The following is a 13662-nucleotide window of genomic DNA, read 5'->3' as shown; positions in this document are numbered from 1 at the left end:
CACCTCAGAAGGTAGAATTGACATCGCGCGCCTGACATCGACCCACCCCGAGGAGAACCATCGTCGCTAAAAGCAGAATTGTTGCTTGAATCGTCGTCGTTGTCGGCCTCGCATCGCCGTCTTCTTCTGAGAGAATGTCGCAGGAATCCGTCATGGACCACAACATTAGTGCTGACGTCCTCGCAGAACTATTGATCGCCGATCTGATCGACATCATCCGTAGAGATGAAAAATGCACAGACTGTGACCTAGTTGAGACCGCATTAGTCAAAAGGGAGGAGAATTTGAAGGCTAAACGTCAAACAACCACAAAACAACTCAGAGTGGTGAAGGTGGGGCAGTTGACCGTCGACGTCAAGTTGAAAGCAAAGGAGATACAAGTGGAGGAAGGGGAGAAGGCACTACAACTGCTGGAAATAATGTTGCGCATGGCACGGCACAAGAATGAAATGACAGTTCGCCAAATGGATGACAACGCAAATGAATTGATGGCGCAGATCGCCAAGCTTCGTCATCGGGAACAGCATGAGGTGGCAAAGTGGTGTGAACTGGCACACAAGGTCGATGCTTTGGAAGACAAGCATAAAGTCTTGCTCGGTGGGGCTAGTGTTCAAGCGAAGCAAACGTCACATAGCTCCAACGATCAGGAGCCCGCCGGGTAGAATCAAGATGGTGTCGGAGGTATTTGACTTGGTGCATATGTTTGATATGTTTATGTTATGTTGTTTTCCATCGAGGCCAATATGAACAATTTATTTGCTTAGTTTGTTTAGTCGCCCTTTTGATTTTTAGGAATGCTACTTAAAACTTTGTCACGATAATTATATCTACTTTCATCGGTTCGTTCTTAAAGTCTGTTTATCTTGAATTGTTTTAAATTACTCATAACTCAGATCTCTATTTATATCAACCAATATAAAACACACGTCTAAAGTCATATAAGCGGTTAACGCATATCGGCAACAATTTACGTGTGCGTTATCATAAACCTGTTTATCAGTTTATCCTTCCTTTCTGGGTAAAGTAACTAGTATTACACCACAACAAGAAAGAAGAAACTTTTTGTTATTTTTATTTTGATTCAGAAGATTAATATTCTATGCTGAGTAGTCAGTATATATTCATTTCACATTGTTTAATCCATATGCGGTTAACTGTTAACATTGTGTCGTGTCCTACATTAGCATAAGCAACGCGTTTGATTGCAAGAATATTTACGGGTTCCTCCCAATAAAAATTATATATTTTTTAACATACCATCATTTTACACTAGATAATCAAACAAAGGAATGTCATCATATTATCTTTTTTAGCATATCCTAATATTATGTCCAATTACAAAAGAGATACACTTTCCATTTAAATTTCTTGGATCAACAAAGAATACAAACGGACTGGTTTAAACAAATTTCAAAGTACTTCTCTCTGAGGTTATAATAAACCAATTAGTGCAATTAAATAATAATAAATCCTTAAAAATCCTTTCCAAATGCTAAATTTTAAATGACAACTAAAGAATCTCTAAACCAATTATATTGTATGAATACAATTTCATATTCAATTGGTACATATATGCATGTTCATTATTCAAATTTTTTATTCATTTTATACACTATCATCAATTTTTAGTGTACACATCATAAAATCTTGCATTAATCAGCTAAGTTGGTTTTATAGAATATTTAATTATCATATCCGACAGTAATTTAATACTGCTATTAAATTGTTCAACTAATAATTATACATGCAATAACTATTTTGGTTTTTCTCTTCTTTGTTCAAGCATGTGAGATTTTTTTTTTGACCATACTAAAGGATTGGTCAAGTTTTAATAACATTATTAATAACCCAACCCATGAGCACAACATTCATTTCTGAAAAAACATACATCTCCATATAAAAAAAAAAGATACTATGCAGGTCCATTGTTTTTTTCAGATAGGTATTGGATGCAACCAAGTCCAACCCTACTTGTGCCAAAATGACCCGTCCAACCCGAAATATCTTCAGCCTCTCTTCATCAGTCTCTCGCCAACCATCTCCATGCTGCTTCGATCCTTTGTTGTTGAACGTCTCCAGAAAAGCCAAACATCTACCCAAAATAACACTCCTTGTCATCCATTGAGGATCGAGTCCCATTCCGATGATGACACTAACGTTGCGTCATCCTCCGAATGCATGAATTGCGGCAAATGCGCCATTCACAGAGTCGACAACTTTGCACTGTGATTCCATGGGGAAAAACTTCCTGCAACTCGAATGATGGTCAGTGACGGAAACAGAAACATCAAAGCATTTATTCTAGGCGACAGACAACGTCCAAGATGCATCTCCTTCCCAATCCAACTTCATCGTCATTTAGTTTAACATAAAACATAATACTTAACTACTTCATCGTCATTTAGTTTAACATAAAACATAATACTTAACTCTAATTAATTTTAGCTTACAAATTTATAAATTTTTGCTATATTAACTCAGATAGATTTTAGATCTAACAACAATAACCACCAAGAAATCAAATTTTTTAAAGTGACCTTTCTGACACAAAACCTACAAAAGGTATTCACTAGCCAATCAAAAGAGACAAGTAACAGGGTAATCTCTACTGTTGGATAAAAAAACAAAAAAGATCCGATGGCCCTCGTCAACAGGCGCACCGATCAACCAAAGATAAGTGCTATGCGCACTGGTCAGCTAAACACGCACGGCGCATGGAATCCATGTCCATAAATCTAATGTCGGTCTAGTCATCCAAATTTTTGAAGGATAAAATTCTATTTATGAAAATACTATATGAATTAGTTTTGGAAGAAAAAATTATTAGTCTCTTATCTAAGAGCACACCAAATGAGAAACTTTTTAAATATCCATTTATAGCTCATATATCATAAAAAAAATTATATGAGCTTTTTCATCATAAAAGAGAATAGGGACTAAAGATTTTTCTTTCTTCTCTAATAGAAAGGACCAACTTTAATTTTTATTGTGTTTCTTTGTATTACAGACCAATTTTATTATAGTCTTACCATATTTAATTAATTGAAATAAAAATATATTAATTTAGTTGCTAACTTATCCTATCCTATCAATTATCACCCCTAAATAGGTGTTAGTAGCTTTATCCCAAAATGAAATACTAGAAGAATAACTATTCGAACAATCAATTTGCACATAACATCTGTTGCTTTTCGAATTATATCATGATCATGAAAATGCACATCAATCAATTTGCACCTAGGATAATAATTAGAACAATTGGCTTTTGTTTTGTTATCTAATATCTATAACAATCAACAATCCACCATGCGGATAAGTTACCACAAAAAAAAACAAGGAACAAAATGATTGAAATAAACTGTGATACTCCATAAACTCTAATTGAAATATCTACTGCAGCTACAAGAATGACAAACTCCAGATCCCACAAGAAAATTGCTCGAGTTAACTTCTTATTCCAAACTTCCATTCACATGCAAAATCAATCAGGATCTGCTTTGTCGAGAAAAAGGAAGGCAAAGACTGTTCCATGCGCCTAAGTTGGGTCGAAAAGTGAGAGACTTGTCAGAGAAAGTCCATGGTTCCAACCTCATAGAGGTTGCTAAGCATAGAGGAGCAGCTAGGACTGCCTCGGATCTGGTTTAAGAGGCCATATTATCCTGGGGTTCAGGTGCTTGTAATTGAGTCTCAACCAGTGCCTCTGGTTCCTATCCGAAAGCAGGTTTAGAGGCCTCTTCTGATTCAGGTTTTGATTCTGAAACCAAACCTTGATCTTGCTCTTGTTGCTGCTGACCATCTGGTTGTTGCTTCTGCTGCAAACTTTGATTATCGTCCTCAATTGGATTACCTAAGTTAACCAGACCTTCAGCATGATCTTGTGATTGTAACTGCTCCTCACATTGGTTTGTGTTTGTGTCTAGCTTTATTTTCCGAGGCCTCCCTCTCCCCCTACCACTCCCCTTGCCTCTACCTCGACCTACACCATCACCTCTGCCTCCACTGATGCCTCTACCTCTACCTCTACCCCTACCACTAGAATTCTGCTGATCTTGATCATCCGTTTGCAATTGCTGCTCAGAATGATTTGCATCTTGATCTATTTTACGAGGCCTTCCCCGACCACGACCTCTACCTCGACCTAGACCTAGACCTCTACCAGTACCTCTGCCTCTGCCTCTGCCTCTGCCACGACTATACTCCCTTGGGTTGTTTGCATCAGTCTCTGACTTTCGGGGCCTTCCTCTGGGACGCTTAGCTGGACGATGCTCAACATTCCCAGACACTGGATTCTCATATCCTTGATTTCCATGTAGCGGTTGATCATTATGAACATTCTCAGGAGCTAACATAGCTGTGTTTTTAAACATTGTTGGTTCCTTGTGCTTTCCTTGACCTGCAACTTGAACTTGAGGAGATGACTGCCACTGATTCTCGATAATATTTACCTTGGGCTTTTGTGCATCAAGAATAAGGTCACGTAACGGTAAAAAGCACTCCTCTTGATCGTCTGCAACTGGCTTAGATTTCAGGTGCCCCCCTCTGCATTGGCGCTTTGGAGAATGCTTCTCAGGATCACCAGATACTGAGTTCCCATCTTGCTTTTGTTCAGGAACATCCAAAGAAGACATTTGTTGTTTCAATTGTCCTTCTGACAGTACACATTCTGAACAAATTGTTTCTGGGTGCACTATGGAGTACTGTTGGCAACAAATTTTAAAAGCATATCATCATGCCCGACAACAAATTTTAAAAGCATATCATCATGCTCATAGTTACATGGAACAAAAAATAAGCATAAGATTATATTCCTCTGAATAATTTAAGGAACAAAGGATGATTGTTAGTAAGGATAAAAAATTAGAATAAAACAAATTCTCTGAAAGTTTCTTTCTAATATTGACAAGGAAAGGACAAGGGTTGTCACCAAATGACCCAGAGTAGGGTTAAATTAGCCTCTCGCGAATATGCAAGGTAAAGCTTCCTAATACAGATCTACATAGTGGATCCAACCCTTCCAAGAACTCTGGGCAGAGTGGAAAGTTTATAGCACTAAGCTTCCCTTTATTGAAAACAAAAAGAACGGCACAAATATATACGAAAGAAAATGCCAATTGTTCCCCAATACTGTCCTGTATAGGAAAGCTTCAAATGTCATCAAATTAACTCCAAGTACACATTATTAAATAATTTCACTTTTCTAGATTAAATGAAAGAATAGCAAATCCCAATATTGTAGCAAGGAAAGATATGACACTTATTTTATAAAAACCTTTCCTAAAACTCTCTAATCAAGCAAATTCTTGGATATAACGAGTAAACGAGCTCCAATAAAAGGGCACTAACAACTAACAGCTCCACCACATGAATGATAACTATCAAGTACCAACAGCAGATGCCAAAAATGATAGAAACACCATAATACCTGATCCTGTAACTCCTGTGCTAGAGGCTCTGCTTCAACATATTGTTCTACAACTCCAGCCCCTTGTGATTTATTCTGCTCTCCAACCCTTTCAGCTGACTGGTCAAGTGCTTCTTCGCCCTTCTCTTCCATCCATTTCACCACACTAATTGGCTCATCAGTCCTAACATCACCTAAATCATAAACCTGATGTTGTGCCTCATCTCTTCCCTCTTTAGGCTTATCACTCTTCTCAATCTCTTCACAGATTTTTACTCTTTTCCGCTTTCGCTCTCCACCTCCATCCATGCTATGCTGACTTCTCTTCTTTCCTCTCTTCTTCCTCTTACTCTTACATTCTTGTCTCCCCTTCCGATCACCATCTATTCCATCACCATCAGCCTGTAGAACATATCTGCCACCCTCATTACACACAATCTCCTCATCCTGGCAAAGCTTCTCCAATTGAATACCCAAAATCTTCTTATGTGCCCATGGCAAATCCTCATACTCCTTTACAATGAAATTAGAAATTTCTTCTTCAGTGGACCCTTTATTATCATTTAGCTCCGATATTGCCCTATGTATCATCTAAAAAAAGCACATAAGGGGGCGCAAAATTAAAATCGAAAGAAGAACCGCATACGCATTATGATCATTTCTATTCCAAAGAAAATAAGACACTCAATAAGCAAAATAAAAAAAAAAGATTGAAAATTTGGAAAAAAGTAAGGGAAAGGAGCTACCAATGCATAAGGAGGGTGCGTGGGGGTGTGGAAAGAAGGAAACATCTTCTTGAGACGCTGCTGAATGAGGGAGGAAACATGGCGTGTTTCGAGGGAGAGGGAGGGGTTGGATTTGGCGAGCTGAGACAAGAGAGAGTCTTTGAGGTTAGCAATGATGCGGTTTCTTCTAGAATGTTCGTCATTGTTGGGAAGAGGTTGAGGAGGAGAATCAGGTTTCTCCTCTTCGTCCATGATTGGTGCCAACCGTCAAGGGATTTTGATTATTTGTGTGTGTAACGTGCCACAGAAGTGGCAAGCAGGGGCGAATAGAGGCCGAAGAGCGAACAGAGGCGGCAAACTATCGAACGACTGGAGGCGACGGCGAGGAGTGACTGAGTGGAGGGGTGGAGGTTGGTGCTGGCGTTGTGATGAGTGAGTGTAGCAGTGAACTCCTTAGAGAGTGAGACTGAGACCGAGACTGAGAGTGATGACGGTTCAGGGTTGTCAAGGTGTTTCTTGCAATGGCTTGTCAGGGTTTGCTTTTTCTTCCCTGGTTATTAATTCATTTATTTGATGACATTAAAAAACAGCAACAAATAATCAAAAAATCTATCAACAAAAATTCAAAAATTAAAAACAGCAACAAATAATCACCCTAAAAAACAGCAACAGCAGCGTAACAGCACAAAATCAATGATTTCACATTCAGAAATCAAGAACAATCAGCAACAAAAATTAAAAAATAGCAGCAGCAGCATAACAACACAAAATGATTTCACATTCAAAAATCAAGAACAATCAGCATCAAAAATTAAAAAACAGCAGCAGCAGCAGCAGCATAACAACACAAAATCAATGATTTCACATTCACAAATCACCAAGGTCCTGAGAACCAGACCGGTCATCGAACCACTCTAACTACTGGTTTACTGGTCCAACCGGTTCAACCGTGGTCCAACCAAACAAACCGTTTTACAATAAAATAACAAGTAAACTATAAACAAACACTCTAAAACATAATTATAGTCTAATTTAAGATAAATCTTAAACGTCTTCTAAATTTAAAGCACTACATAATTTCAGCATAATTTCAAAAATTAACAATTAGCAGTAGCAATGAGCATAATTTCAGTATAATTTCAACAAAGATTAATAAAATTTTTTCAAAGATTAACAATGAACACTTGGGCAGTAGCAATGAGCATAATTTCAGCATAATTTCAACAAAGATTAGTAAACTTTTCTAAAGATTAACAATGAACACTTGCGCAGTAGCAATGAGCATAATTTCAGCATAATTTTTACAAAGATTAATAAACTTTCAAAGACTAAAAATGAGGAGTAGCAATAAGCATAATTTCAGCTAAATTATTTTCAATTTTCAGCACAGCACAAAAAAAAAAGCAACAAAACAGAGTCCAGCACAACACAGTAGCAATGAGCAGAGCTAACCAAGTAATCATTCAACAATTCAATCTGAACAACCACACTAGCAGCAGCTGAATCCTAAATCGACGAACAAACAAAGATGGACAATAAACAACACTGAACAATTAGATAAAAAAAATACATCTGAATTGAGGGAGAAGGAGCAAGAACGCCGACCACGAGCAGCAGACGGACGGAGGACGGGCGACCACCGAATTGGAGCTGCGACGAGACGCGAAAAAGCTTCCGAAAGAGCAGAGTGATTGGAGGCTGCGTCAGACTGGACGGTGAAGGACAACCGAACGACGGTGGGATGGCGGTGGTGAGCTGAATGGCGGCGGCGATAAAGGCTGGCTAGTGGCTAGGGCTTGTGTCACCCCTTCTTACGGCGGTAGCGAACTCCTTGCGGCGGTGGAGACTAGGGTTTCTCTTTGGTTGAGGTTGAGTGAGGGTAGTAGCTCTGCTGAGGGAATGAGAGGAGAAGGGGCTTGGGGCAGTTCTGCTAGTGGGTTTCTCTTCCGGCGAGAAGATGGAGACGACGGCGAGAAGACGGAGACGACGGCGAGAAGACGAAGACGACGGATGGGCCGAGCTCGCAGAAGAAGAGAGCAGGGGTTGGAGACTTGGGGGAAGTGGCTACACGGACGGACTTGAGAAGCGAGAGTGAAGAGAAGTGAAGTGAGGCTCACGGTTGAGTGATTCAGCCGCTCAACGGCTCAATAAACCTTTTAGGTAAACTTTTAACAAAATATCTTTTTTGAATTATCTTTTTTTTAAAAATTTCATAAAAAAATAAAAGTAATTTTATGTTTGGCATCTCATACAAAAATATCTTTTTATTTATCAATTATATTTAAATATAACAATATAAAATATTTTTTATTTATTTATTACATAAAAAACATCTTTTTTTCTAAAAAAAATCTTTTAAAAAAAATATAATATTTTTTTAGTGTTTTTATTTTTACTACTAGAAATTTTTTAAACACACTAAAAAATAAAAAAGATCTTTTTTCATTGAAAAAGATCTTTTTTATCAAAATAATGGCGCACAAACAAGCACTAAAACGGCGTCGTTTCAATCCAACCGGCAGATTTTCAGTCCGTTCCAACCGGCCGTTTTTTGGACGGTTCAGTACTTTTTACCAGTTGTTTTATTAGCGGTTTTACATGCCTGACCAGATCGTTATTATTGATCGGTCCGACCGGCCGGTTCGATCCGTTTTTAGAACCATGCAAATCACTCAAATCAAACATTCAAAAGTCAGAACAGTGTCACTAACCTTCAACGAGGGAGGAGCGTGACGGAGAGCAGGACAGCGACAAGACGACGGCGAGCAGCTCGAACAGAGAAGTCGCGGGAGGATGAATGGCGTGCCGAACTAGAACAGACAACCGCAGAGGGATGAGGGAAGTCGTGGAGGAGCCGATAACCACGGACGACAGCCAGTAACCGTTGAAGAAGCTAGGGTTTTGGTTTTGTGTGCTTGGAACTTGGAAGAAGGGTTTTGGTTTTGGATTCCCTTTCTTTGCTGAAAGCCTGAAACGCACGAAGGAGGGGGGTTTGGGAGAAAGTAGGCATGACTCACGCGTGTGCTCCGATTTTTTTTTTTTAAAAGCAAGCAAAATGGCATGGTTTAGTAAGAACCGATAGGTTTTCGGTCCAGTCCAACCGGTTGGTTCTTAGCTGGTTTAGAAGTTTTTGGGCAGTTCTCTGACTAGCGGTTTTACACATGGGATTGGATCATTTTTATCGTCAACTCCCGGTTCGACTGGCCAGTCCGATCCGGTTTTTAGAACCATGTATACCTTGAACCTTCGTCACTCTCGGTCTCAGTCTCACTCTCTAAGCAGTTCACTACTACACTCACTCATCACAATGCCAACGCCAACACCAATACCAGCCTCCACCCCTTCCCTCAGTCACTCCTTGCCATCGCCTTCGGTCGTTCCATCTGGTTCGTCGCCTCTATTCGCACTTCGGCCTCTATTCGCCCCTGCTCGCCACTTCTGTGGCACTTTACACACACAAATAATCAAAGTCCCTTGACGACTGGCACCAATTATGGACGAAGAAGAGAAACCTCACTCTCCTCCTCAACTTCTTCCTAACGATGACGAACATTCTAGAAGAAACCGCATCATTGCTAACCTCAAAGACTCTCTCTTGTCTTAGCTCGCCGAATCCAACCCCTCCCTCTCCCTGAAACTCGCCATGTTTCCTCCCTCATTCAGCAGCGTCTCAAGAAGATTTTTCTTTCTTTCCACACCCCCACACACCCTCCTTATGCATTGGTAGCTCATTTCCCGTACTTTTCTCCAAATTTTCAATCTTTTTTATTTTGCTTATTGAGTGTCTTATTTTCTTTAGAATTCAAATGATGATAATGAATATGTTGTTCTTCTTTTGATTTTAATTTTTCGCCCCCTTTTGTGCTTTTTTTTTACATGATACATAGGGCAATATCAGAGCTAAATGAGAATAAAGGGTCTACTGAAGAAGAAATTTCTAATTTCATTGTAAAGAAGTATGAGGATTTGCCATGGGCACGTAAGAAGATTTTGTGTATTCAATTAGAGAAGCTTTGTTAGGATGAAGAGATTGTGTGTAATGAGGGTGGCAGATATGTTCTACAGGCTGATGTGATGGAATAGATGGTGATGGAAAGGGGAGACAGGAATGTAAGAGTACGAGAAAGAAGAGAGGAACAAAGAGAAGTTAGCATAGCATGGATGGAGGTGGAGAGCGAAAGCAAAAAAGAGTAAAAATCTGTGAAAAGGTTGAGAAGAGTGATAAGCCTAGAGAGGGAAGAGATGAGGCACAACATCAAGTTTATGATTTAGGTGATGCTAGGACTGATGAGCCAATTAGTGTGGTGAAATGGATGGAAGAGAAGGGGGAAGAAACACTTGACTAGTCAACTAAAAGGGTTGGAGAGCAGAATAAATTACAAGGGGTTGGAGTTGTAGAACAATATGTTGAAGCAGAGCCTCTAGCACAAAAGTTACAGGATCAAGTATTATAGTGTTTCTATCACTTTTTGCATCTGTTGTTGGTACTTGATAGTTATCATTCATGTGGTGGAGTTGTTAGTTGTTAGTGCCCTTTTATTAGAGCTCGTTTACTAGTTATATCCAAGAATTTGCTTGATTAGAGAATTTTAAGAAAACTTTTTATAAAATAAGTGTCATATCTTTTCCTGTTACAATGTTGGGATTTGCTATGCTTTCATTTAATCTAGAAAAGTGAAATTATTTAATAATGTGTACTTGGAGTTAATTTGATGACATTTGAAGCTTTTCTATACATGACAGTATTAGGGAACGGATGTGGGAAAATCGTCGGACAAAAACTTGATGTGGGAAAATCGTCGATAGGAATTTTCACAAAAATAATCTCGTCGAAGTATAGATCCAAACCGATAGACAACCCTCAATCAAAGTTTAATTTGTTTGTCACAAGTGCAAACCCAATAAAAACCGAGAGTATTTAAATATCGGGTCGTCTCTCAAGGAATTGCAGGGAAGTGTGTATATTATTGGTTATGGGGTGTATATTTTTAGGGTTTTGGGTTTGATGAACAAGAAAATAAAACGAACAACTAAGAAAGATCCTAGCAAGGGTTGAGAATCTACTCTAAAATCAAACAAAGCATTTTATCAAACACTTGGAAGGCATAAAAGAAAAGCATAGTAAATTGGCAAGAAATATAAATTCTACAACTACCCAATGCAAGAAAACAATAATAATAATTAAATTAAATATTAACAAACATAAAATATAAATTGCATTAATTGAAATTAAAAGCAACAAAGTGTCATAAACATAAAGGCAACAAAATAAAGGAAATGACAAGTAAAACTAGAAGAACAAAGACGTAAGAACAATAAATTGCAAAGAAAAATAAATCAAAACAACAATTAAACCTAAATCTAAGAGGAATCTATCCTAAATCTAACCTAATTCTAGAGAGAAGAGAGAGATTCTCTCCCTAGAATATGACCTAAAGCATGTTTTTAAAACTACTCCTAATTGCTCCCCCCTTGTTCCCTCTTGAATTTGGCCTTAAATAGCTTTATAAATGAGTTGGATTGGGCTTCTGCAGCCCCGCCCCTAGCGTGTTGCCTTTAAGTTGGTCACGTGTACGTGTGGGTCACACACACGCATCATATTACGATTTTTCAGGTCATGCGTATGCTTCGCATGGCAGATTTTCAAAACTTCATTTCTTCATGAATTCTCCACTTTACATGCTTTTTCTTCACTTCTTCAATCCAATCCTTACATCCTAAGCCTGAAATCACTCAACAAATATGTCAAGGTATCGAATGGAATTAAAGTGAATAAAATTTAGCAATTTTAGGGCCTAAAAAATATGTTTTCATTCTTAAGCATAAATTAGGAGAGATTCACAAAATCATGCTATTTCATTGAATAAATGTGGGAAAAGTTGATAAAATCCACCAAATTCAATACAAGATAAACCATAAAATTGTGATTTATCTGAAATAATTGACATTTTCTTACGTATATATTTGTGCCTTTCTTTCTGTTTTCAATAAAGGAAAGCTTAGTCCTATAAACTTTTTACTCTGCCCAGATGTTCTTGGAAGGGTTGGATCCATTATGTAGATCTGTATTAGGAAGCTTTACCTTGCATATTTGCAAGAGGCTAATTTAACCCTACTCTGGGTCATTTGGTGACAACCTTTGTCCTTTCTTTATCAATATTAGAAAGAAACTTTTAGTTTGTTCAACATGACAAAAAAAACTAATTTATCATATGCCTAGCTTTAATGTTATCATTACCTTTCCTTTAATAGTTTAATATAAAAGATTTAATTTCTACACATTTAAAAGTCCTCTGAAATATGTTTATTAATTGATTCCTTATTTCTTTTCAAACTTTCATGATAGGAATTTGTTTTATTCTAATTTTTTTGCCTTATTGACCATCATCCTTTTTTCCTTAAATTATTCAGAGAAATGTAATTTTATGCTTATTTTTTGTTCCATGTAACTATGAGCATAATGATATGCATTTAAAATTTTGTTGTCGGACATGATAATATACTTTTAAAATTTGTTGCCAACAGTACTCCATAGTGCACCTAGAAACAATTTGTCCATCCCTCCTAATTGTGCTGAATGTTATTGATTACCAAAAGCCACTTGATCTTCCGGGTTTAGAATGTGCACTGTCAGAAGAACAATTGAAACAACAAATGACTTCTTTAGATGTTCCTGAACAAAAGCAAAATGGGAACTCAGTATCTAGTGATCTTAAAAAGCATTCTCCAAAGTGTCAACGCAAAGGGAGGCACCTGAAATCTAAGCCGGTTGTAGACGATCAAGAGGAGTCATTTTTACCATTACATAACCTTATTTTTCATGCACAAAATCCCAAGGTAAATATTATTGAGAAGCAGAGGCAGTCATCTCCTCAAGTTCAAGTTGCAGGTCAAGGAAGGCACAAAGAACCAACAATGTTTAAAAACAAAGCTATGTTAGCTCCTGAGAATGTTCATAATGATCGGCCGCTGCATGGAAATCAAGGATACGAGAATCCAGTGTCTAGGAATGCTGAGCATCGTCCAACTAAGCGTCCCAGAGGAAGGCCCCGTAAGTAAGTGACTGATGCAAACAATCCAAGGAGTATAGTCGTGGCAGAGGCAGAGGCAGAGGCAGAGGCAGAGGCAGAGGTAGAGGTAGTAGTCTAGGTCTAGGTAGAACTAGAGGTCATGATCAGGGAAGGCCTCGTAAAATAGATCAAGTTGCAAACCATTCTTAGCAGCAACTACAAACGGATGATCAAGATAAGCAGTTACAGAAAGTTGATCAAGATCAGCAGATTTCTCGGGGTAAGGGTAGGGGTAGAGGTAGAGGTAGAGGCATCAGCGTAGGAGGTATAGGTGATCGTGCAGGTCGAGGTAGAGGCAAGGGTAGTGGTAGGGGATAGGGAGGCCTCAGAAAATAAAGCTAAACACAAACACAAACCAATCTGAGAAGCAATTACAATCACAAGATCATGCAGAAGGTCTGGTTAACTTAGGTAATCCAATTGAGGATGATAATCAAAGTTTACAGTAGAAGCAACAACCAAATGG

At 38.3% G+C, this 13662-nt stretch overlaps 1 protein-coding gene across 3 annotated transcripts; it reads right to left on the bottom strand.

Annotated features, from left to right (window-relative positions):
* Positions 3168–8259, bottom strand: LOC107643454 (transcription regulatory protein SNF2). 3 transcript variants are annotated; one of them, XM_016347108.2, is made up of 5 exons: positions 7732–8259; positions 6148–6676; positions 5423–5992; positions 4181–4697; positions 3168–3994 (listed from the first exon to the last, which is right to left on the bottom strand). In XM_016347108.2, exons 2-5 carry the CDS (start codon positions 6376–6378, stop codon positions 3708–3710), a joined length of 1605 nt encoding a protein of 534 aa, XP_016202594.1. In that variant the 5' UTR covers positions 6379–6676; positions 7732–8259; the 3' UTR covers positions 3168–3707. The 3 variants fall into 3 exon arrangements, with proteins under 3 accessions (XP_016202594.1, XP_016202592.1, XP_016202591.1); XM_016347106.2 differs by having other exon boundaries at positions 3168–4697; positions 7697–8259; XM_016347105.2 differs by having other exon boundaries at positions 3168–4697.

Source organism: Arachis ipaensis, chromosome B05, assembly GCF_000816755.2.
Source record: "Arachis ipaensis cultivar K30076 chromosome B05, Araip1.1, whole genome shotgun sequence".
In the NCBI taxonomy this organism is placed as follows: Eukaryota; Viridiplantae; Streptophyta; class Magnoliopsida; order Fabales; family Fabaceae; genus Arachis; species Arachis ipaensis.
Note: the sequence above shows the minus strand (reverse complement) of the source record. Positions and strands in the feature narration are given on the sequence as shown.

Coding starts and splice junctions, on each gene's coding strand:
- LOC107643454 (XM_016347106.2), bottom strand. CDS start 6,378: ATGGACGAAGAGGAGAAACCTGATTCTCCTCCTCAACCTCTTCCCAAC. Junction 5,993..6,147: donor CGCACCCTCCTTATGCATTG/GTAGCTCCTTTC, acceptor TGCTTTTTTTAG/ATGATACATAGGGCAATATC. Junction 4,698..5,422: donor CACAGGAGTTACAGGATCAG/GTATTATGGTGT, acceptor TGTTGCCAACAG/TACTCCATAGTGCACCCAGA.